Source organism: Pelophylax lessonae (genome assembly GCF_965119305.1).
Source record: "Pelophylax lessonae genome assembly, chromosome: 7".
NCBI lineage: Eukaryota > Metazoa > Chordata > Amphibia > Anura > Ranidae > Pelophylax > Pelophylax lessonae.
The window spans coordinates 214,044,502-214,070,102 of NC_138774.1; the positions used below are offsets into that span (position 1 = coordinate 214,044,502).

General features: G+C 44.2%; 1 protein-coding gene across 2 annotated transcripts; it reads left to right on the forward strand.

Annotated features, from left to right (window-relative positions):
- Window positions 1-235: 235 nt before the first annotated feature.
- Window positions 236-25,159, forward strand: AJM1 (apical junction component 1 homolog). 2 transcript variants are annotated; one of them, XM_082264420.1, is made up of 2 exons: window positions 236-253; window positions 21,559-25,159. In XM_082264420.1, the coding sequence occupies exon 2, from the start codon at window positions 21,613-21,615 to the stop codon at window positions 24,886-24,888; it is 3,276 nt and encodes a 1,091-aa protein (XP_082120546.1). In that variant the 5' UTR covers window positions 236-253; window positions 21,559-21,612; the 3' UTR covers window positions 24,889-25,159. The 2 variants fall into 2 exon arrangements, with proteins under 2 accessions (XP_082120546.1, XP_082120545.1); XM_082264419.1 differs by lacking the exon at window positions 236-253 and adding an exon at window positions 767-878.
- The last annotated feature ends 442 nt before the right edge of the window (window positions 25,160-25,601 follow it).

The following is a 25,601-nucleotide window of genomic DNA, read 5'->3' on the forward strand; positions in this document are numbered from 1 at the left end:
CGTGTATGGCTACCATTATATCCCTGGCTGCTTTCTACAGGGGGCAACTGAGGGCAGCACATCTAAGAAGCCTGCGCCCTACCCCCACCTCTGTTCAGCTTCATAAATCCCTCATTGCCAGCTCCTAATCACATCGCCCTTGCCTTGACGTCCTAGCTGGCCCTTTAAAAAAAGCTGCGCGCTCGGCAGCCACTAGGAGCGCTGCGGAGGCTGAAAGTCGAATCTTCTAAGAAGGCATCAGTGAGTATAACAGGTACCTGGGGGGGCTCCTGGGCCAGGGAGATACAACATAGGAGGGGACCCCATCAGTGCAATGTCTGGGGGGGCTGTGGATGGGGAGGTGTAGATGAGGGTGGGGGGACAAGGGGGCTGATGGGAGGGGGGGATTGTCTGCTGCACCACTGTCACCTACACTGGAGAGAGGTAATAGCATCCTGCAGAGGGGCTAGTGCAGCATCTGGAGGGTGATCCAGCATCCTGGGTCCAGGCTAATGTAACATCCTGCATCCAGGGTGGAGAGGGATCCAGCATCCAGAAATCCAGCTACAGATCTGCAATCAGGGTGCACAGTCACATCACATTGTGTATGCAGCCTTGTAGGATTCTGCAGGCTCTTGGTGAATTGTGCATCCTTGGTCCAGGCTCTAGGACAGCTCAGCATCCAGCATCCTACATCCTGGGTACCACACCATCCCTCTCCCCATCCATGCTGCAGGGGGGGAGGTGGAGGAAGGGGGGGGGGGGAACTCACATGAGGATTAACCCTGACTAATGATCTCGTAGGATAAGGAGCTTGTTAGCTGCTGCAGATCAGGAGCCGGAGATCAGACTGATCACATGAGGGAGACACCGGGATCCATGTCATATCCTTTGCTGAGGTGTGTGCAGCCATGTTTAATGACTTCATCTGTCCCCGGCTTTCATCCTTCGGCAAACTGCTGCCGCAAGGCAATGGCAGAGTTGGCCAGCTGTTAGCTGGAGGACAAGCCAAGGCTTTGAAGATCTGTCCCTGGAAATGTCCCTGGCTTTTACCATGGGCTGGACGCAAGAGGCTTCTTCTTGTACGTGGTAGACTCAAGCCGTAAGGTCATTTTCCAGGAGCGTTTTACAAATTAACCTAAAGCATATGGTACGGTCGATGGATGTAGTAGGGGTCCACGATCGTTCCAAGACATTGGGGGTCCACGATCGTTCCAAGACATTGGGGGTCCACGATCGTTCCAAGACATTGGGGGTCCACGATTGTTCCAAGACATTGGGGGTCCACGATTGTTCCAAGACATTTGGGGTCTACGATCATTCCAAGACATTGCTATGGATCAAAGCAACAAATTGCCTTTCACCCATCATTTTTTTCTGGCTAAGTCACATAACTACATGTGTTAAAGGATAAAATTGTGGATTAAAAAAAAAAAAAATATATATATATATATATATATATTTTTTTTTTTTCTTTTTTAAAGCCACAATGTTATCCTTTAACATATTTTTACAGAATTGTAAAATAAATTATATATATATATATATATATATATACATACATACATATATATATACATATATATATATATATATAAAATTTATTTTACAATTCTGTAAAAATATGTTAAAGGATAAAATTGTGGATTAAAAAAAAAAAAATATGTATATATCGTTTTTTAATCCACAATTTTAACCTTTAACACAGTGGTTCACAACCAGGAGTCTGTGGGACCCTAGGGTTCCCCCAAAGGTTGCTAGGGGTTCCTTGAGCAATGTCTGCCTCTCAGATAAGTTCCCCTGAAACCATTCATCTTTTTAGCAATCTGGAAGAAGGAAATTCTTCCCATTGTCCACAAGTGTAAGGAGCATTCATCCCAATGACCATCACACTAATGTATCATGAGTTGTAGATACTGTATAGTCATTTTTAGTAGGGGTTCCCTGAGACCTTAAAATTATTTCAAGGGTTCCTCTGTGTTGAAAAGGTTGAGAAAGGCTGTTTTAACATATTCATGTTAAATATATATATATATATATATATATATATATATATATATATATATATATATATATATATACAGTATATATATATATATATATATATATATATATATATATATATATATATATATATATATATATATATAGATATATATACATATATATGTACAGTATATCTATATATATATATATATATATATATAAAATTTGATGGACCAGTTGCATATTCATTTTAACCTCCTGCAATAATTCTGGATATCACCGCCAAACATAGCATTATTATACGATTATTTCCAGGGACGCCTGTGATCCAAGGCATATTTATTCACTGGATTATACAATATTATGCTTTTTAAATGTCCCCCTTGAAAATTTGTCATAGAGGACATTATCAAGAAATATTTGATGTATCCTTTCAAAAAATATGAAAGATCAAAAACAAATTCAGGGACAGGAAAGTGCAGGGGTTAATGAAAATGAGGATGGCATAAATTCTTCGTAATTAGGATTTTTTTTTTAAATGATATACCCAGGATGCTGATTGTATATAGTTATAGTTACTTTGCAAAGCAGGATTTCAGAAGTATTGGATAATATGAGATTATGGTCTTTAGAAACACATAATGCTGAGTCGATGGTTTGTAAAAATTTTAATTCAACTTGCAACAGACTGGCCAGAACCATGGCTCTTGGAATTTTCCAAACTTTTTCCATTGTGCAATCTTTGCATGTAATCTCAGTCTTTCATTAAATGAAGGACGACGTGCAGTAATCCTTCACATTATCCGTATGCGGTATTCTCAGTGCCTTCTGTAATATCGATTGGACCCTGGGCAAACATTTTCTTGGGCCCTCCCGAATTCACTTATCAACTATTTGCAGGCAGTGCGGGCTCAAGGGGCAGCTGCTTTGGGCCCCACAACAATGACTGGGCCCGGGGCAGCTGCCCCTTTTGCCCTGCGTTAAAGACAGCTCTGGGTACTCTCTCGTGTCTGTTTTTTAGACGTATGATTTTTATGGTAGAAGATGTTTTTAGTGTTTGTAGGGTCATAGTGCATAAAAGTCTCTGTAGGGCTGAGGGGTTAGCCACAGATTTGGTAAGCACAGTCTTAGGTCTATTAGAAGGTTTAAAGCTGAAATGCATAAGTATGTCAATTGTTTCCGATCCTCATTTGTAATTTTATTTAGCCAGTCTTGGTGACAACTTGCACATAAGCTTTACAGCTTGGTCACTGACCTGCCCCCAAGTGATGATTGGATGATGAATGGAAGCAGCACATTGATAAAGTCATCCTGTGCTCTATTCTCCTGTTAGTATGTCCTCTGTGTTAGACTGACAGTTCTGTACAAAGAAATGGAGCCCTTCTTGGTTCATAGTGGTGACCCTTCCCTCCCATTCTTTGTCATTCCATGTGGGAATTGATAGGAAGGTAATACAATGACATAATTTGAGTACTTACATAAATTGTTTGAGTTTTGCTGTAGGTTATTGTTATCATATGGCGCTAATATCTTTATGATAAATTGAGTCATATATTGAATAGACAGTTTGGAAATTGCTAAAATATAGAATGATCTTTCTAAGGGACAAAGCTCTCATCATCATTCAATTCTAAAATGTCAGTATTTAGTTGTGATTTGCTACATGACAGGTACACTTTACAGAGACCCGGCCACTACTTGTATCAGGATGATTGGCTGGGCAGTACATGAGGCTACATTGATTTAGTAGTGTAGTGGAACCCTTGCCAACTGTTTACATTATTTCCAGGGATATCTTGCTTCATCACTGGTTCTTTTATGGTAGAGACAGAATCGGGGGGGGGGGGGGGGGGGGGGAGGGTAGGAGTGTGACCATCTTGGTGCTGTGCAAGGAGAAAAATGATGCAGTATGCATAGTGGTGTAGGTGCAGCCGAGGGAGGGGCTGAAAACTTAAGTTTAGTAAAAAAAAGTTTTGTTTTTTTTAACAATCAGCACAAGGGACCATACTTACAGTCAATGAGAAGTGACCCTTGTGCTGCTGGCTGAGGTTTTAGTTGGGATCTGCACTCTTCTAATCCCTCCCCTCTCTCCGCAGCAGTAATATTTCAGGGTTGCTGGGGTTAATACGAGTCAATTAAACTGTCATGTGCACTCATCATGAGTGCCGGATATGCGCTTCCTTTCAGCCCCCTTCCTGTACTATAAAGTCCATGAATGAAAAGTGCTCTATGAATTGAGGACAGGCAGATGAACAAAAGGTTCCCCTCCTCCATACATACACCATATTACCAAAAGTATTGGGACGCCTGCCTTTACACACATGAACTTTAATGGCATTCCAGTCTTAGCCCGTAGGGTTCAATATTGAGTTGGTCCACTCTTTGCAGCTATAACAGCTTCAACTCTTCTGGAAAGGCTGTCCACAAGGTTTAGGAGTGTCTATGGGAATGTTTGACCATTCTTCCAGAAGCGCATTTGTGAGGTCAAGCACTGATGTTGGACGAGAAGGCCTGGCTCACAGTCTCCGCTCTAATTCATCCCAAAGGTGTTCTATCGGGTTGAGATCAGGACTCAACAAGTTCCTCCACCCCAAACTCGCTCATCCATGTCTTTATGGACCTTGCTTTGTGCACTGGTCCAAATCATATGGTGGAGGGGTGAATTATGATGTGGGGTTGTTTTTCAGGGGTTGGGCTTGGCCCCTTAGTTCCAGTGAAGGGAACTCCTAAAGTGGTTGTAAAATCAGAAGGTTTTTTATCCTAATGCATTCTATGCATTAAGATAAAAAGCCTTCTGTGTGCAGCAGCCCCCCTCAGCCCCTCTAATACTGACCTGAGCCACCTCTCTATTCAGCGATGTTGCAGGAGTGTCTCAGCTGCCCGAGACTCTCTCTCCTCATTGGCTGAGACGGCAGCGCGGTGCCATTGGCTTACACTGCTGTCAATCCAGTTCAGTGCGCCAATGAGAGAGAGAGAGAGGTGGGGTTTGGTCGGGGCCCTGTGTCTAAATGGACACAGGGAGCTCTGACTCGACACAGGTGCCCCCATAGCAAGCTACTTGCTGTGGGGGCACTCAACGGGGGGGAGGGGCCAGGAGCACAGAAGAGGGACCCTAGAAGAGGAGGGTCCGGGCTGCTCTGTGCAAAATCAACTGCACAGAGGAAGGAAGTATAACATGTATGTTATTTTTAACAAAAAAAAAAAAAATTGAGTCTTCACAATCACTTTAAGGCGTCAGCATACCAAGACATTTTGGACAATTTCATGCTCTCAACTTTGAGGGAACAGTTTGGGGATGGCCCCTTCCTGTTCCAACATGACTGCGCACCAGTGCACAAAGCAAGGTCCATAAAGATATTGATGAGTGAGTTTGGGGTGGAGGAGCTTGACTGGCCTGCATAGAGTCCTGACCTCAACCCCATAGAACACCTTTGGAATGAATTAGAGCAAAGACTGCGTGCCATGGCCTTCTCTTCCAACATCAGTGCCTGACCTCACAAATGCTGCTGGAAGAATGGTCAAACATTCCCATAGACACACTCCTAAAAGTGATTGTAAAGTCTTTTTTTTTTTTAATTAAAAATAACAAACATGTATACTTACCTGCTTTATGCAGTTGGTTTTGCACAGAGCAGCCCAGATCCCCCTCTTCTCGGGTCCCTCTTCGGCTCTTCTGGCCCCTCCCTCCTGTTGAGTGCCCCCACAACAAGCAGCTTGCTATGGGGGCACCCAAGCCCGGTCACAGCTCCGTGTGTCCATTCAGACACTATGCTGCAGCCCAGCCCCGCCCCCTTTCTATTTTCATTGTCTGACTGACTTTGATTGACAGCAGCGGGAGCCAGTGGCGCAGCGCTGCAGACTCAGCCAATGAGGAGGGCAGTCTCGGAGGGCCGAGACTTTCCTACAACATCGCTGGAGCTAGAGGGACCTCAGGTAAGTATTAGAGGGGCTGATATGGGCTGATATTTTTGTACATTTAAAAAAAAAAAATCCCCCAAACCCCTCCTCTGCACTTAAAAGCATTCAAAACGCCAAGTTTGGCTGTTTTGAATGCTGTCATTTTTTTAAATCTGGCGCCAGTACCCAGAAGTGATGTCATGACATCACTTCCGGGTTTTTGCCTGGAGACCCGATCAGAGCCGAATGCGGCTTTGATCGGGTCTTCGGCGGCCATGCAGGCTGGTTGCCCGGGTCTCCTGGTGGAACGGGAGACCCGAGCGAGCCGCAGAAGGCGACGGAAGGGCAGGGGACGTCCTCTGCCGCTCCTTGTAATTATAGCCGAGCGGCTTCTCAGCCGCATCGGTTGTCATTACAAGACAGCCGACCATCGGCTATGGACGCTGGTACCGGGCTGATGCCTCTAGCTGCAGGCATCACTCCGGTACAAGCACTTTCCGAAATATCGGTCATATCGGCCATCTTGGTGGCCGATTCCCATATATCGGGGAAAGTGCATATCGGCCCTCGATATATCGGCTTTGCCGATAATCGGTCGATCCCTAGTGCACGCCCCTTCTAACTTTTCAGGCCAGCGTGATGGGTAGGATTCGCATATGTGCTGAGACGCCTATATCTATACGGCCTACGGACAGAGTATTTTCAGCTATATACTTGAGCACGTTGCACTTTATACTTGTTATCACGCTATTGTAACAAGCTCTACTAGGTAAATATTTGGGCACTCTATGTTCTTCACATGCACCTTTTTCACCATTTGTTCCCCTTTCTTGGGCTACCACTGTCTGGTTATGTTATATATTTTATAGTTTACTTACCTGTTTTAATTCTTCCACATGTGGTCTCAGTGGTGCATTTCCGTGCATCTTCATTTCCCCTTCAGTCACTTACTTTCCTGCTTGCTCTCACTTTCTCCATGGATATTGGTTGTATAACTATTCTTACTCATCCTTACATTATGTAGGAGTGGCATTTGCTATCCAATTATCTTTGGACACCTGGTGGTGTCGTCTTTCAACCTTATGCAGTACCCCATGGAGATTGCACCCTTGTTGACACACTTTTTCATAGCTGCCCGGGTCATGCGCAGATCCTATTACCACAGTTCCCGGAAAAGACCACCTTAGTGGCCTGGATTTATCAATACCGCACGCTGTTTGTACTGTAGTTTTATGTAAGTAGACAGGATTGGATATTCCTGTCCATCCTTATGTGATTTGCATTTTTTGATGCTTGAGTTAATATATTAGTTTACATCAGTATTAATATTTGCTTGTAGATACAACGCTGCATCTGCTCCTGAGGAAGTGTTTTTTTCGCCATGAAACGCGTAGAGCTTTTCAAGATGCAGCCATTTTTTATTCTATCTTATATTACCTACAATTTCGTATTCCATACATCTCTTGCCATCATCAACTACTATATTATATGCAATATCACCATTAATGTTCTACAGTATCTGACAAAAGTGAGTACACCCATCACATGTTTGTAAATATTTGATTCTATCTTTTCGTGTGACAACACTGAAGAAATGACACTTTGCTACAATGTAAAGTAGTCAGTGTACAGCTTGTATAACAGTGTAAATTTGCTGTCCCCTCAAACTAACTCAACACACAGCCATTAATGTCTAAACCGCTGGCAACAAAAGTGAGTACTCCCCTAAGTGACAATGTCCAAATTGGGCCCAAAGTGTCAATATTTTGTTTGGCCACCATTATTTTCCATCACTGCCTTAACCCTCTTGGGCATGGAGTTCACCAGAGCTTCACAGGTTGCCACTTGAGTCCTCTTCCACTCCTCCATGACGACACAGAGCTGGTGGATGTTAGAGACCTTGCGCTCCTCCACCTTCCATTTGAGGATGCCCCACAGATGCCCCACAGATGCCCAATAGGGTTTAGGTCTGGAGACATGCTTGGCCAGTCCACCCCCTTTACCCTCAGCTTCTTTAGCAGGGCATTGGTTGTCTTGGAGGGGCATCCTCAAAACGGAAGGTGGAGGAGAGCAAGGTCTCTAACACCCACTAGCTCCGTGATGTCGTCATGGGGGAGTGGAAGAGGACTCCAGTGGCAACCTGTGAAGCTCTGGTGAACTCCATGCCCAAGAGGAGGCAGTGATGGAAAATAATGGTGGCCACACAAAATATAGATACTTTGGGCCCAATTTGGACATTTCCACTTAGGGGTGTACTCACTTTTGTTGCCAGCGGTTTAGACATTAATGGCTGTGTGTTGAGTTATTTTGAGGGGACAGCAAATTTACACTGTTATACAAGCTGTACACTCACTACTTTACATTGTAGCAAAGTGTCATTTCTTCAGTGTTGTCACATGAAAAGATATAATAAAATACAGTATTTACAAAAATGTGAGGGGTGTACTCACTTTTGTGAGATACTGTATATATGCAATTGCCATTACAAATGTATTTATGTAATGTGCTATTTTCGTGACAATAAATATGTCAAGATGTAATTTATATTTATTTTACTTGTCATTTGCCTCATATAAAGTCCAAATATCCCCTCCTTCATTGTCCAGAATAGGGATCCCCTCTCCCTAAAGCACCCCCCCCCCCCAAAAAAAAACCTTCTTTACGCAGAATCCCAAAGAACCCCCCCGAGCAAAAACTATTTCATCCAAAACAACCCCCCTTCCCAAAACCAAACCCCCTAGAAACAAACCCATGCTTTACCAGTAAGTTTTCCAGTAAGCAACCCCCCCAAGTGAAATTCCCTTTACTTGAAGCAACTTCTCTTCTTCCCAAATTAAGCCACCCCCCCCCGAGTACACATATCACCCCCCCCCCCTGAGTACACATATCACCCCCCCCCCCTTTCCCACTGGAATAAATCTCCTTCCCTTCCCCCTTTCAGCAAAATCCTGTCCAGGTTACCAGACCTCAGTTTGGTGTGGCAGAGAGTGCTGGAAAGTCTTTCCATGCTTTCCCATGACTGTGTTATATAATATGTCAGAGTCGTGGAGAAGCTCAGGAGAGACTCCCTCATCTTCAAGTCTTAACATCTGAGGTCTGACAGGGCTGCGGGGAGTTGGGGTAAAAGCTGGGCGGTCATGGCCTTGGAACCCAGCAAAACATTTGGGGCAAGTGCTTTAATTGCCCAATGCTAGCGACACCCATGGACAGATTTTTGTGGGCTAAAGATAATGTATCATGGAAAGTGTGTCATGGTACCACACTGATTGGTGGGCATGGTGAATGGTGGCTTAACCACTTGCCGACCGCCGCAAGTACATATACTGCGGCGGTCAGCCCCTCACAGGCAAAGTGACGTACCAGTACGTCACTAGCCTGTGAGGCTCTGGGGAGCGAGCGCGCGCTGCCGGAGACAGCGGGAGAAAGGCAGGCGGCTAGTGTAAACAAGCCGCCTGTCATTCTCCCCTGTGTAGGAACAGTGATCATATGGTTCTACTATGTAGGACCGTTGATCATTGTTCCTACACCTCAAGCCACAGCCAATCACAGTTAGAATCACGCCCCTAGGGACACACACAGCCCCTCCCTCTCAAATAAAGTTAACCCCTTCACTACCAGTGTCATTTTACAGTAACAGTGCATATGTATAGCACTGATTACTGCAGTAATGTCACTGGTAACCCCAAAAGTGTCAAAAATGTCAGTCAAGGGTCCGATCTGTCCGCCCCAATGTCGCAGTCCCGCAAAAAAAATCGCAGATCGCCGCCATTACGCGTTAAAAAAAAAAACAACAAAAATGACAAAAATCTTTCCCTTTGTTAGTAAACGCGATAACTTTTGCGCAAACCAATCAAAATACGCTTTTTGCGATTGTTTTTACCAAACATATGTAGCATAAAACAAATTGGCCGAAAATGTTAAAAAATTTTGATTTTTAAATTTTTTTTTTGGGGAATTTCATATAAAAAAATGTGAAAAATATTGTTATTTTTGCAAAATTGACGCTCTTTTTTTGTTTATAGCGCATGATCAAAAAATCGCACAGGTGATCAAATACCACCAAAAGAAAACTCAAAAAAAAAAAAGGACGTCAAATTCGTTTAGGTACAGCGTCGCACGACCGCGCAATTGTCCGTTAAAGTCTTGCAGTGCCGAATTGCAAAATACCCCCTGGTCAGGAAGGGGGTAAAATCTTCCGGGGCTTAAGTGGTTAAGAATACATTTCATTGGCATACACCTTTTTACATCTTCCAGTATCATCTTCCTTTACAGCTCTAAGCGTTCATTCACATGACATCCCAGAGCAGAAAAGGTTGGTGTTGAAAGATGTTCCTCTGTCAGAAGCTGTGATTGCAGGTCTGAATGGGGAATGGGTAACTATAAAATGCACAATATGTGTCACTGGTTGGGGGTTCCGCTCTAATTGATGGCTGAATGGTAAAGTATACCCACTAGGCTAGGGGTCTCCAAACTACAGCCCACGGGCCAAATCTGAACCTCTCATGTAAAGATGGATTGTGATAGGGACTCTCATGTAAGGGGGAACGCTGATGTAAAGGGAATTCTAATGGGGACTCTCATGTACAAGGGGGACTCTGATATAAGTGGGGCTCTGATGTGAGGGGGGACCCAGAAGGAAATTCTGATGGGCTCAAGTTTATTTGAAATTTCTTTGCTTTTTTTTACCGATGTTTTTTCTCTTTATCGCGGGCCGCATCAGCATTATGGTTTCCCTCAAAGGGCCGGTTTTATCTGTAAGATTAGCTATCCAGAGCACCCCACGCCCCCTTACACCGTTACATGAGATGTCAAGAGCCCCCCACTATCAGAAGTCAAGAGTCACCCACCCTTCCTTACATCACAATGCACCCCCCTTACCTTGTGCTGCTGCCAGAAGATGCAGGTGGATCTGGGAAGAAGAAAGTGTAGGATCTGGAGGAGAACCAGAGACGGGCTGGAGTCCGTTTCCAGAGTCTGCTGAATGCTGAGACCAGGGGGGGCAGAGGCAAGATGATGTTGCGGCTTCACAGAGAGATGCAGGATCTGTAGGAGGAGTTCTGTCTTTCTCTCTGCTGCAGACTGCTGAGAAGGGGGTGGGGGGGGGGGGGGGGGGGCAAAGACAAGCCTTTCTGCAGCTGCACAGAGAAGCGCAGGAACTGGCAAAGGAGTTCTGTCCTCTCTGCTGCCGACTACTGAGACAAGGTGGGGGCAGAGACAATGGGGGGTGCCGCAGCCGCAGGAGAGGTGCAAAGGCCACATGAAATGGCCTGGGGGGCCGCATTGGTCCGCAGGCCTTGTGTTCTAAATCATATCATGCCTATTGTAAAAAAAATAAAAATACTACTAAGTACATAAAACTTTTTAATTCAATTACATTATTTAGTTAATTTATATTGATTCAACCCCTTGGAGCAGGCAGGTGCTGGCCCCTTTAAGGGGTTTTACATGCCGGGAGGCGGGGCGAGGCCTAAGGTCATGTGACTGGCATGATTGACTGTCATGGCGGTCACATGAACGAAAATGTCCTGATCGCATTGAGCGATTAGGAGTTTTCCGCCAGGCACAGGTAACTGTGCCAGGAACATGCAGGGTGCACGCTTCTCAGCTGAGAGGCCGCATGTTTGTGTGCGACCGACGCCAAGGAGTTAAACTGATTTTTTTTTTGCACCCAGCGATTATTTGTAAAATATACAATGTGGCCCTCAAAATTAAACGTTTAGACACCCTGCACTAAGCTATTATCCAAACATACACTTAATTGTCAAAATTATTGGGACGCCTGCCTTTACACACACATGAACTTTAATGGCATCCCAGTCTTAGTCCGTAGGGTTCAGTATTGAGTTGGTTCACCCTTTGCAGCTATAACAGCTTCAACTCTTCTAGGGAGGCTGTCCACAAGGTTTAGGAGTGTGTCTATGGGAATGTTTGACCATTCTTCTAGAAGCACATTTGTGAGGTCAGGCACTGATGTTGGACGAGAAGGCTGGGCTCGCAGTCTCTGCTCTAATTCATCCCAAAGGTGTTCTATCGGGTTGAGGTCAGGACTCTGTGCAGGCCAGTCAAGTTCCTCCACCCCAAACTCGCTCATCTATGTCTTTATGGACCTTGCTTTGTGCACTGGTCCAAATCATTTGGTGGAGGGGGAGGATTATGGTGTGGGTTTTTTTTTTCACAGGGGTTGGGCTTGGCCCCTTAGTTCCAGTGAAGGGAACTTATAGGGCGTCAGCATACCAAGACATTTTGAACAATTTCATGGTCCCAACTTTGTAGTTTGGTGATGGCCCCTTCCTTTCCCAACATGACTGCGCACCACTGATACAAGTCATAAGACAGCTCTAACTGCTGATAAAAAAAATAATTAGCAGTTTTTATTTACTAAAACTATTGCATTTCCATGTTCTGTGTACTGTGGGAGACCAGATATAGTGAATTCAGGATCCTGGATTAAGTTACAGCGATGCATGAAACTACCAGATTCACATAGAAAAACTGTAGACCTCTCAGAGGTCCTAAACCAAAAACGGCAAATAGAAAAAAACAATTACTTGATCAATTTCTAACCACGGAAATATGCATGTAGAAAACAGTGTGGCTCACACATATATCTGCAAATGTTATACCCTAATAATTTGAGGGTGATATCAAAGATCTCTGGGGTTCTTATTCCACATTCGTAGATAGCCAGTGCTAGACGCAGATCAAGGAACAATTAAAAGGAGGGTGACATTGTGTTTAGTACCTCTCTAAATGTCTGCTGTCAGGAATTGCCAGCCAAAACCTAGGCAACCCGAATCCTCCCTTTGGATAGGGACCAAGTTGTGGGCTGTCTGATGGTTAAAAGTCAAATTTAGAAGGAGAAACAAAACATATGGAGATGTCCAACCTTTGGCTCCCCATTATCCTCCCACAATACTCTTTTTTTTTTTTGCAGCCAAGCCCCCTGTGATGAACCTGGCTATAAGATCCCTGTCCTCACTAATTTGTGACAAAGCACCAGCCAATCTCACACCATGATGTCACTTACGTAACAATGCCACACATGTAACAGGGCTATTTAAGCAATTAATCCTTTAAATTTCCACCACCCCCGTTTCGTCCGAGCAGGAGGAAGCTTGTAATTCTAGCAATACTAATTATGATTTTAGAATAATTGTCTGTAACACACACTGTCACCACAGACAGGTATGTTCATAGGATTTATCCTATACTGTAGCACTTTTCAAGACACAAATTCTTTGTTAGCTTGCATTAAGAGCTTAGGGACAAGGTTAACGCTTTTCAAAATAAGGTTTTATTAATGAAAAGGTCAAAGTTGGTGCAAAAAAAATATTTACAGAAAAAAGGTGTTTCAAAGAAATAGAGACATAATTCAGCAATAGAAAAATAAGGTAGAATCGAGGAGGAAGAATACTTGCAATCAATGTCCTGAGTGTTATCAGAGTTCAGTAGATGAGCCAGGTGTTATCGGTTCTCAAGCTTGACAGATGTTCCTGATTTGATGGTAAAGGAGAACTCTCTCAACTGGTTAGGCATCTCCGTTTTTCTCTGGAATCAAAGGGGTGTTGACAGATGCCCTTGACCAATAAAACAGAGTGTCCATGGGCTGTCCTGGGTTTATGACAATATAAGGTCCCTCCCTTACGGACAGTTTTATACCACTATTCTTATCTTCCAATATGTACCGGTTGCATTCTTGAATCTGATAGATTATTGTTCAGGATTGAATTTTGCCTTCAGGGATACTAAACACAGGGTAGCTCAGATAAACTTGTCACCCAGGGAATATCTGACAGCTATCTTCCCTTCTATATGTGCTAGTGTGGTCATGTATTACCTTATTTTGTTCAGTACCACATTTCACATTCAAATTTATACTTAATATTAATGTGTCATATTCCCGCCTGAGTTTATGAATCGTGTGTGGATTTGTTAAGTTTTGAATTGGGCAGAGCTCTCTGATGCCTTTTACGATCCCCATTAGTTCTGGGTACCCTTAATGGATTTGATCAAAGTTTTATGATAGGCCTGGACACCAGAAACAGCCATCCTGCCAGGACTCGATTAGCTGTTTACAGCTCTGCACAGGCCTAAGCACTAGTTTCCGATGTCTCTGAGCTGAGATAACGGCTCTTTTGAAGTGTAAAACCTATGCATCCCATGAATTAAAGGGGGGGGGGTAATTACTGTGGCAATGTGTTACTGTTCTGCAAGACTGTCATGGCTGACCTATAATAACGGAACAACATGGCTGCTTGCTACAGATTTTCGTGTCTCCAGTACGGGATATCATTACACCCCCTTTATAGTTTAGTGCAAAGAGCTTCTGTGACGTGACGTTCTGTCCCCCACTGTTTTACAATGCTCTAGGTTTTTTTTTATGTAAGATGCTGTCATTGAAATGTATTTATTCAGTGTTTTTGCACCTTGTCATGTTCAGAAATCTGTGTAGTAACATGCAGATTTGCAGCCTGGCAGTCTGGCAGTGTCTGTGCACGCCTTTACAAATGAAGGAACCCATCTTATTTTCTGTTGAAGATAAGAAATAAGCACTCACCGCAATTAAATTAGTAGTGCCAGGACAAAGTTCTCTGGTCTCCAAGATAAGGCCAAAGTGCCAAGAGGTATGGAGCTTCCACAAATGGACATACACGGGACAGGCTGGTGCAGGGGGCACGTTTTACACAAACCCTGGGGTTGCCCCCATTTGGCCCATGGCAAACCAAATGGGATGTAGGGCAGGTCTTGCAGCACAGTTTACTCATAGTATGTTAAAACACAGCTAGGTTTCTATTAATATTGCCGTAACCAAAATTTGTTCTTTCACCTGGGAACTATAGGAGCTCAGACTTTACTCCGCAATTTGGCTCTTTTTAGGACATTTGAATGCCCTAAGTTGGTATTAGCATTTTTCTTTTCAATGATATTTATTGGTGTTGACCACATTAGATGTAAACATAAGGTTGGGGTTGGAGAGAAGGATGGGTGTGGGGTCAAGAGGGAGCAGGTTAAGGGTCAGGTAAGGGGTTTCCATCCTGAAGGGTCAACTGCCTACTTATCCACCTGTGCACCTGAAAGATATTGTATCCAGTGGTCCCAGGCACCCCTGAAGGTCTCAATCCTATATTTTAGAAATGCAGTATATTTTTTATTGTTCATTATTCAGAAAAGGTTAGCTTTTACTAATTTAAAAAAGATGGAAGGTGTCTTCCATTATCTGGCAGTTCTGGCTGCTATAAAAATGAAGTATATCAGCCTTGCAGAGTGTCCGGACATTGTCCTGCTAAATCTGTTTATCAGTGCTTCAGATGGGGCTTGGTAAGGTTTGACTGTGTAAGAGAATATATAAAATTGTTTATTCTAGTCCAGAATCTCCAGGCTTTTAGATAAGTTCATCATATGTGGTAAGCCATCCTGTACCTTCTTGTCTGTCCTGTCAGTTTGACAGCTCTGTCCTGCACAGTGTAGACCAGGCAGTTCAGGGAGGAAAGGACACCTTCCTTTCTTCAGTATGCCGCCCGAGGTGGGTGTCTTTTCTTCCTATGTCTCGTCCCAGCCTTGCTATGTGACATTTTTCACACACAAAGCACTGAACATATGCTATAATCTGCCATTGCACATTTAAAGGATGCCTATGGCCACCCCACTATTGACAGCTATGTCATGTGGTGGAGGAAGAGTGGCCACATACAACTCCTAGCATTTTCATTTTTTTTGCATATGAGGGTCAACTAGATTCGACATGAGCGGTAAAGTGATCGACTCTTAAGCCTAGTACAGGCGATTAGAAAATCGGACGAAAAATACCTCTCGAAGGGATTGTATGATAATCTGAAATAGTACACATCTTTCGAGAGCTGATCACAATAGTTTATCCGAAAATTATCCAAAGGGACAAACAGGAAAATCTTTCTCGTACGATTCCAGATCGTACGATTTATTTAATCAGTACAGTTTTTTCGTCCACAAAAAAATCGGAAAAGAAAAAGACCATGCTTGTAAAGTTGTATTCTGTCGTATGAGAATTTTCGTAAGTTGAGTACCCTCTAAATTTTTGATATGAGACTAGCATGCAAAAAAAAAACAAAAAAACAACTGCCAACGATTCGTCTAATATTCTCATCATGTGAATCAGCCTTTATAGCTAATGCATTGTGGCCACAAATATGACAATGGGGTAGTGCAACTCTTGTCCCTGCCAATCGGATCTTTTGGGCAAAACCACCCTGAGTCTACCAAATACACCACATAGAGGCAGTCTAGCCATAGCAACCCTCTGAAGAGTAATGGATAGCTGAGATTGTGCTAAACCAGACAAAGATGGACATTTCCAAGGCTTGTTCCCTACACCGCTAATTTTAGAGCAGAAGCATTGAATGAGTTCAACTTCACTATCAGTAAAACTGCTCCCCCTTCCCGTCCATTGCAATATGAGGTTGGCTCTTCCGAAGCAGCCTCATTAACAGCTGGAACCTAAAATGTATTTTCCGGGCATACTGCTCAGGAGACATTTTTATTTTGTGGGGGCTTGGAACCGGCCTCTGCTCAGACACAGTTTACACCATGCATGCTGGGGGGGGGGGGGGGGGATTGCGCTCTGTCCTTGTTCTCATCCCACACTCAGTAAGTCAGCAGTGGGGACTTTTTACTTCTCTTCACCAAGAATCCCTTAGGTATGCCTGTGGCAGAAGCGATGCAGCCTTTTTGTCCCCCCTGCCCCCTGGCCAAGTCCTCCCCTGGCTACAAGCTAGTGAACATTTGAGTGGTTTGGTACAGAAAGAAAATCCAGATACTCATAATGCAGGAGTGGAGGTGGTTGCATAAAAAAACCAAGAGCCAGTAGGTCATGCCTTGAAGCCTGCAAGCTATTTAAAGGAGGCAAGAAAATAGAGCATCTGTAGCTAATAATGTACAGTAAATCATCGGTGGTGTTTAGGTACATTGAGTCATGACTACCAAGCTGTTTGTTCAGCCCAACATAACCTGATGTTTGTGTGTTTATTTGCAATTTTCATCTAGACCAGAGCTTGCCTTGAATTTGTTCAAGAGTGGCTCATGTGGAGACATTTAATGAGGCATAAAGCAATGTGCAAAGTGCAGTAACCCATAAGAGCCAATCAGCAATCATCTTTCACTCTGACTTAAACAAAACTATGGAAGATGGGTTTCTTTGAGTAACTGTACATTGCCGCCCTTTATTTTTAAGGATTACTCCACCTTTTTAAATATTTGATATATATACACAAGCTGTTGTGTAATTTAATGGCATTTACATAGTTACATAGTTACATAATAGGTGAGGTTGAATAAAGACAACAGTCCATCCAGTTCAACCTGTGTGTGTGGCTGTAATCATCTCACATACCCCTGAGTGTTCTGATCCTTGAGATGTACGTCTAATAGTCTTTTGAAAGCCACCATACTTCCCAAAGAAACCACCTCTTGTGGTAGAGAATTCCACAATCTTGTAGCCCTAACAGTAAAGAACCCCCCACGTTGCCTGAGGTTAAAACGCTTCTCCTCTAATCGCATTGTATGCCCCCGAGTCCTCATGCAATCCCTTTGACTGAACAGCTTTTTTTCTAAGCTGAGATCCCCATTGAGATATTTAAAAATTGCTATCATGTCCCCCCTCAGGCGTCTCTTCTCTCTTTAAGTAAAGAAAACACAGTTTAAAATGTATTCTCCACTCAACAGCATGTTTTCCTGCATTTGCCATCCGTTTGTGCATGTGATTGGCTTAGTGCTTTTGCAAGAAGCTTCTTCTTCTTTTTTTTTTTTATCCCCCCAAAAAAAGCTGCAGGTCAAGTGACAGATTCCCTGCAATATGCATCTTTGGGGAGATACTTTTTGACCCAGTTCAACTAATTCCAGTTGGATCACATTGAATTGTATGACAAGTAAAATACCATCGGTTTCTATGGAGCCAATTCAAATACATGCAGTGAAACTGCAATCAGACTTTGAAAAGGGTCCTGTATGAGTTTGGTGTGATGCAGTGCGATTATTTGGCCCAAAGAACATTCGTCCAAATCGCATTTGTGCTGGTTGCTAGGAGCAGGCACCCGCCGGCATCCTAACAACCAGTAACTCATCCCTGCTGTCATCAGCAGGGATGAGTCATCAGTTGTTAACGAGTCGGCACTCGTCGACATCCTAACAACAATGGGTCATCCCTGCTGTCAGCGGGGATTCCCCCTGCCAAAGCCCCTTGTCCTATGATGGCAGATGCAGCCCCTGAGAGCCTACCCCTATGACATCATGGGGCATGGTCTCCAAGTGCCATCTTGTGGGTGACAGGGAAGCGGCGCTGTCATTTGGCGAGTGTCAAAAAATGGGAGCAGTTCGGCGGGCGGCAAGTTTAAATTAATACCAGACCCAGAGGGAATGGTATGGATTGGGGGAGACCCCCACGCTGCTTTTTGTTACAATGCAGGCTCTTTTTTTTTACATTCTGCTATCAGTGGAAAATCCCCCTGCTGACAGCAGGGATGACTCATCATTGTTAGGAAGCTGGCGGGTGCCAGCATCTTAACAACCGATGACTGACAGCACGGATGAGTCTCAGTAGTAACAACTTGCATTAAAAACGTATCCAAATTGCACCAGTTTGCATTGCAGCTGCACTCAAAATCGCATTGAAAATCGGCCGAAAAATGCAATGCACTGCACTAGTGTGAAATTAGGCTTAGTCCATGCATACATGAAGAGCTGCTGGGGTGGCTCCATTAATTAGGGCAACTGTGAGACTTATGATGTTAAAGGCAGAACCTCCTACTGAGCAGTCAGTTGTAGAAAAGGAATGGTTAACCTCTACATCTGATTTTGAGGGACTGTCCCTGATTTGGAACAAAATCCCTCTGTCCCTCTTTCCTCCTCATTTGTCCCTCATTTGTCCCTCATTTTGGTCTGATCTAAATAGTTGTATATAAATGTTTTTTTTTTATCTATCAAAAGGTGTTTTAGCCTCTGTTCACACTTCTCACACACGTCACAAATTATATGCGGATCAGATGCGTTCCGAAAAGCATAGATTCGCATATCATCTGCAAAAAAGCATAATTTCCAATGAAGGCTGTTCACATACTGTATATGCAGTGCGAATTTGATCCAAAAAAGGTCCTGTGCGAGTTGAGAGCGAAGCGGTGCAAATTTCAGCTCCATAGACTTCTATGGGCCTGGTTAGAAATCACAGTCCAGTGTTCACATCGCTGCAATTTTTTTTTCTTTTTTGCCTAGATTTTATAGAAAACAAGATTGCAATGTGACCACTCCCCTCAAAAATTTGCACTAAATTTTCATTGAAGTTGCACATGGCAAGCAATGCAAATTCGGACCGTGTACCACTTTACATTCGCACTGAATTTGCAGCGCATAAGTGTGAACCAGGGTTTACAGTGCTAAACCTTTCATCCAGTTTCTGAATTGCTGCATTTGTAAATTCCAAAAGCCAATTTAAAGGAGTTGTAAAGTCAGAAGATTTTTTTATCCTACTGCATTCAATGCATTAAGATAAAAATCCTTCTGTTTGTAGCAGCCTCCCCAGCACCCCTACTACTTGCCCGAGCCCCATCTCTGTCCAGCGTTTTTCACGAGTCCCTCAGCCATTCAGGACTCTCTGAGACACAGCAGTGGCACCATTGGCTCCCGCGGCTGTCAATCAAAGCCAGTTAGCCAATCAGGAGAGAGAGAGAGAGGGTGGGGCCAAACGTCAGCTCCGTGTCTGTATGGACACACGGAGCTGCAGCTCAGCTCGGGTGCCCCCATAGCAAACTGCTTGAATGTGGGGGGCACTCAATAGAAGGGAGGGGCCAGGAGCAGCGAAGAGGGACCCGAGAAGAGGAGGATTGGGGCCACTCTGTGCAAAACTAACTGCACAGATGGGGTAAGTATAACATGTTTGTTGTTTAAAAAAAAAACAAGACTTTACAATCACTTTAAAGGAATAGTAGTGGTAAAAAAAAAGGCACTTGTGGGTCCAACTAATCATTTTTTTTGTACAATTCTCCTTTAACCACTTGCTACCCGCCCACCGTCAAATGACGGCAGAGCGGTGTAGCTATTGTTCTGGAACGCCATCACATGACGGCGCACCAGAACAGGCGTGCGGAGCGGCAATCGTGACCACGCCGTGTTGCTAGGACACGGCATGACCCCGATCTCTGTAAAGAGTCAATGACATGACTCTTTACCCATGTGATCGGCTGTGTCCAATCACAGCCGGTCACATGTAAATGAGGAAGTGCCGTTATTCGGCTCTCCTCGCCTCACACTGTCAGTGTGTGTGGAGAGGAGAGCCGATCAGCGGCTCCTCCTCATAGTGGAGACAAGTACAAGTAATCAGGGCACTGATTACACAAAATGTAAATAAAGTGCCTATGCCTACTTTTGCTAATAGATGTCCCTTATTCCCATCTAAAAGTTGGGAGGTATGTATATAGTGATAGGGTTTTTTATTGTTTTCCCAACAAAATTATAGAGTTACTTAAAAATTTATTAAAAGGCAGTTTGGTTTTTGTGGTTTCCCATCCTACCATCATTTTAACTATCATCAAAGATTAAGGGATAAGTCCACCCTAACACTAAAATCCCTGCTTCTACAGACATCCACAATCTAACAATAACCTATCTAGCCCTGTAAAGAAGAAATCGTATACTTACCTTTTTTGAAGCCGACTTGACACGATCCCGCGCTAAACTGGCAGCCGCGGCATCGCTGTGGAGGCGGGCGCAGAGGACATTTCCGACAACAGAAGCCCCATTGGAAGTCTAATGGTGACGTCACATCCCATTCATTTCACAGCCGTTGTCGGCCAAGTCCTCTGCAGAGCTTACGCCACTGGACACCGTATGTATACTGATTTCTTCTTTACAGTGTTAGATTGGATAGTGTTGGACCGTGGATGTCTGCAGATGCAGGGATTTTAGTGTTAGGGTGGATTTACACTTTAAATGTATCTAAGCTGGACTAAAACATTTATTAAGGAAGCAACCAACAGTACTAAAATGCAGACGCCATGTGGTGGCTGCAAGTACCCATGTTTGTCATTAGATCGATCCCTGTCACCTTGTGAAATCTTATGGAATCTTAGGTTTAGACCATGGGTGTCCAACCTTTTGGCTTCTCTGAGCCACATTGAGTGTAGAGAAATTTTCTCGGGCCGCATATAAAATATATACTATAATTAAGGTATATAAGTAATAAAACGCTGCTGCACCCTTCCCGCGCTGCCGCGCCCCCCCTTCCCCAGCACTAATTTAACACAACTAGTGGATGATCCCCTCCGAGGCAGCCACTGCCTACAGTTAGTTGGAAACCTCTGTGGCCATGCCCCCGACTCGACTTCCTTCCTCCCCAGCAAACAAAAAAAAAATTGTCAGGGGGCAGTGGGCCGCATTGCCTGTGGTTCTGGGCCACATGCGGCCCCCGGGCCGCAGGTTGGACATGCCTGGCTTAGACTGTACATGAAGATTTAATTGTTTCCTTTAATCTCTGCCTTACTGTCAGGAAAGGGTGGAGTTTAATCTCAATTTAAGCAAAAGTCAAATTGCAATGCACAGCCTGGGTTTAGGATATAGGGGATGCCACAGGGACGTACTGATTGATTTGAAGCCTAGCACACAAGTACTTGCAGGCACTACTAGATGCTTCACTTTCCACAAAAAAAAAAACTGATTCCTCTTTGTTTTCTGCAGATCAGCATTGAGATGAGGTGAACACAAACTACGCCAGGACTGTGCTACATTAAAATGACACGAACAGACCCACCTGACATACTCGTGTCTACAGTTTACCAAGGCGTTAAGGTGACCCTAAGCACTGATTCTCAAATCTGTGGTTCACCTGCACAATGTGACAGCTTCATGTCCAACCACAAGGACCTCAGCCAGCCACCATTCAACAAAAGGCACTGCCGCAGCTTCGACTTTCTTGAATCCCTAGATGACCAGTTGACCAACGCTCAAGCCATGGATGCCTACCAACGAGGAGCTCGCAGGCGTGCTGACACACCAGAACCATCAAATCAGCCTGTAGTGAGGAAGTCCACTTCCAGGGCTGACCCACAATACACTTCTCAGGGGGTGGACACCTCAAAGGAAGCGGGAAAAGAACCAAGGAGACGTCCAAGATCAAAGAGTGCACCAAGAGTCAAAACTGCCTTCACCTCAGTTCCCATACAGATGTCTTCATCACAGTCCCCACCACCCACTGCCAGGAGAGGAAGGGAGGCTGTGAGGGCTTCAAGAGAGCCCCAGAAATCTGTAGCCTCTCCAAAACGAGAAGTCACATATGCTCCTACCAAGGTATTAATGAATGAGGTCCATCCCATAAAATTACAACCCCAGCGCAACAGTGCAAGCCGCATCTCCCCTTTGTGCATCAGCAATAACTGCATGGAAGAACCCCAAGTTGGGAAGCCAATCTCAAGCCCCCATGTGCGTTGCCGGGTTGACATAAAGCCTGATGATGCAGTTATTCAGCATGCAGCTCATGCTTCCAAACCCAACCAGGCTTGGGGGGAGGCGCAGCATTATACAAGGCAGCCAGGCACCCCTAGGAGCTTAGCAGTGCCAAATGCAAGACTGATGTCAGTGTCTCGCACACCCACACCCAGTGATTCTTACAGTGTTGATCCAAGAATGACCCACTTTGCTTGCACTCCAGGACAGGAAATGTATGGAACTGATGTGCGAGGAATACCATACCAAAGTGTTGCTTCACCAAGGGATTTTTCACAGTACAATACCAGGGACTGTGGACAATATGTCAGCCCCACCATCCCCACTGCTTACTTTTACACTGAGGAAGATGGCAACTTTAGCCAAATCCCTGTCAAACCAAGGGGATATTACCCTCGTCCTTATCCCGAACCTGGGGTTCCCACACACCAATATTATGAAGAAAATCCTGTTGTGCAACCTAGAGCCTATTATATAGAAGATCCTAGAACTTATCCTATCCAGGAAGCTTCAGTAAGGACGTTTTATAGTGATGATCCCCGTTTTTACCCTCCTCGTACTGCCCAAGCCAAAAGTCTTTATAATGAAGATATGCGGTCTTATCCACTCCAGAGTACATCGTCAAAACTTTATTACTCAGAGGATATTGCAAAATTTTCTGAAAGGGAAGCGCTATCTAGGACATATCCATATCCCAGAACTACTCAGCAACCTCTTCAATTCAGTGAATGGTATTTTCCTGATCAGAGTCCGATATCTTACCAAACCATTCAAATGCCACAATTTCCCACACAAACCGCAGGTAGAGAAGCAATGTTATCATCTTGGCATGCTTCTTACAGCATGAACCAGCAAAGACTTGGGACTGATTCCAGAAACTATTCCAGGTCTTGGGACAACATTTTAAACACTGGTGGGCGCAAAGAAGACCCACTTTCACGAGGTCGCAGCTACGAAAACCTGTTGTGCCGTGAACGATGTGCCTTATCGCCAGATGATAGACGCCAGCCTGTGGTTGTTAATCTTTCCTGCTCTCCCAAGCGCTATGCTGCCCTCTCACTCTCAGAGAACTCTATTTTAGAGAAAGTTCATACAGATGGTGGCACTGGGAGGTACACAATGGGCCGATCTTGGTTTGTAACCCCAGAGATTACCATTACTGACAATGACTTGAGAGCCAACGGAGTGGGAAGAAATGAACGGCGCTCTGCTAGCTGGGATGTGATAGATTCAGGAGTCTCTCCACCCTCCTATCCAACACATGTCCCCTACCCTACCAAAGAGAAGATGACGAGCAGGTCTTCCCGTCACCGCAGCCTGGAGCAACTTGATGAACTCATTGCTGACCTAGTGATAGATTATAAACCACCATCAAGCCGTCGTCCTAGTGAAGCAGACGCTTTAGCTGATCAGCTGAGGAAGCTTATTAAGGAAGACATGATAGGGATACCAAGGAAACCAGAATCCTATGGGCAGATGTCTCATCTTCTCCAAAACCACCCCCTTAAAGAACAGCCAACTCCCACCTTCCCTGAGTCCCACAGAGGTCAGCGAAGGGGTGCTTTCCCTGAGGTGCCAGTGTCAAGTCCTCATAAGCCCTTAGAGGACTGTTCACCAGATCTCAGTGCCGACGAAGATGACCTATTAACCTGTTCTAATGCCAAGTGCAGGCGCACTGAAACTATGTTTAATGCTTGCCTCTACTTTAAGTCTTGCCATAGCTGCTACACCTATTACTGTTCCCGTAACTGCCGTCGAGAGGACTGGGATATACATAAAGAAAGCTGCATCTATGGGCGTATGGGCAGTGTTTGTCGACATGTGCTCAAATTTTGCAGAGAGACCACTGAGGTCCACAAAGCCTTCTCTCGAATTGCCAAGGTGGGCTATCTGTCCAGAGGAAGGGGGGTACTTTTTCTTGGCTTCCCTAATCCAGGTTCTGCAGATAATTTTCTTCAGTTAGGACTGGAGGGCTTGCTCATGTCTCCCACCTATCTGTCTTTGAGGGAACTTGAGAGCTACTCAGATAACCTCGGAGAACATGCCAAGGAATTACAAATAGCTGGCAATCAGTATGACCCTGAGGAATGTTTCCTGTTGAATGTAACTGTGGCTGTGGGACAAAGTGGCCAGGACCGGCTGTCGTCCAGAGCCCACCATGTACCCACCATCCGCAAGTATGCCAAAATAGCCTTAGCCTCTTCTAGTCCAGAGAGGAAGATCACGAAAAAGGAAAAGGACATGGAGACCCTTATACTTACCCCACCTCCTGGAACCGCTGATTTGGATAAAGATGGGGAGGAGGGTAGGAAAGCCAGGGAAGTTTGCTTTATACATATCCAGAGGGAACTAAGGATCAGGGGGGTCTTCCTACGCCACGAGTATCCTAAGATCTACCAGCAGCTGTGTGAGTTTGTGGAGAACAATAAAAGATTTACACCCACGACCATCTACCCCATTGATAGAAGGACTGGCAAGCAATTCATGTGCATGATCATGGCAGCTTCAGAACCCAGGACTCTTGATTGGGTTGCCAGTCCAAACCTTTTGGATGACCTCATGTGAGATTTGTTTTCAGAAATAACATGCTTCTCTGACTTTTGGCTCCTAGTTTTGTAGTTTATGTTATCTTTTGTATCAGGAGCCACCTTACGATACAGCTTTTTAGGAGAAGAGATAAAACCGTGGATGTCAGCAGTGATGGGTTCATTAAAGCATAGATAAGGGACTATGAACTTCAAAAACATTCAGAAGGCATGCAGTAAGATACAAATCGTGGCACTGAGAGAACTGTAACATCTCTCATGTACCAAAGGCCACAACCACATAAACTGGTGGCTTTATATATATATATATATATATATATATATATATATATGTATATATATATATATATATATAATTATGGAACAATTTATTTTATAGTAAGATGATATAGTAGTTTGCTATTTAATACTATATACAGTGTCGAACTGGCCAAAAACCTAGCAGAGGATCTTTTAGTGGACCCTGGCTATATATATGGGCTCCTACAATGCATTTGACATAAGGAAAATATTTTTTCAAAGTATATTTTATTGCTTTTCAAACAAGAGGGTGATGAAAAAATACATTCATAATTCAGATTAGTGTGTATTTATGGTTTCAAATATCTATATTGCAAAAATATATTATTTTTTATTTTAAGGTTGGTCCTTGGGCAATGTATACCCCAGTCCGACACTGACTACATATACAGGATGGTCATAATTAAAAGACCCTTTATACCTTTACATTAA

Coding starts and splice junctions, on each gene's coding strand:
- AJM1 (XM_082264420.1), top strand. CDS start 21,613: ATGACACGAACAGACCCACCTGACATACTCGTGTCTACAGTTTACCAA.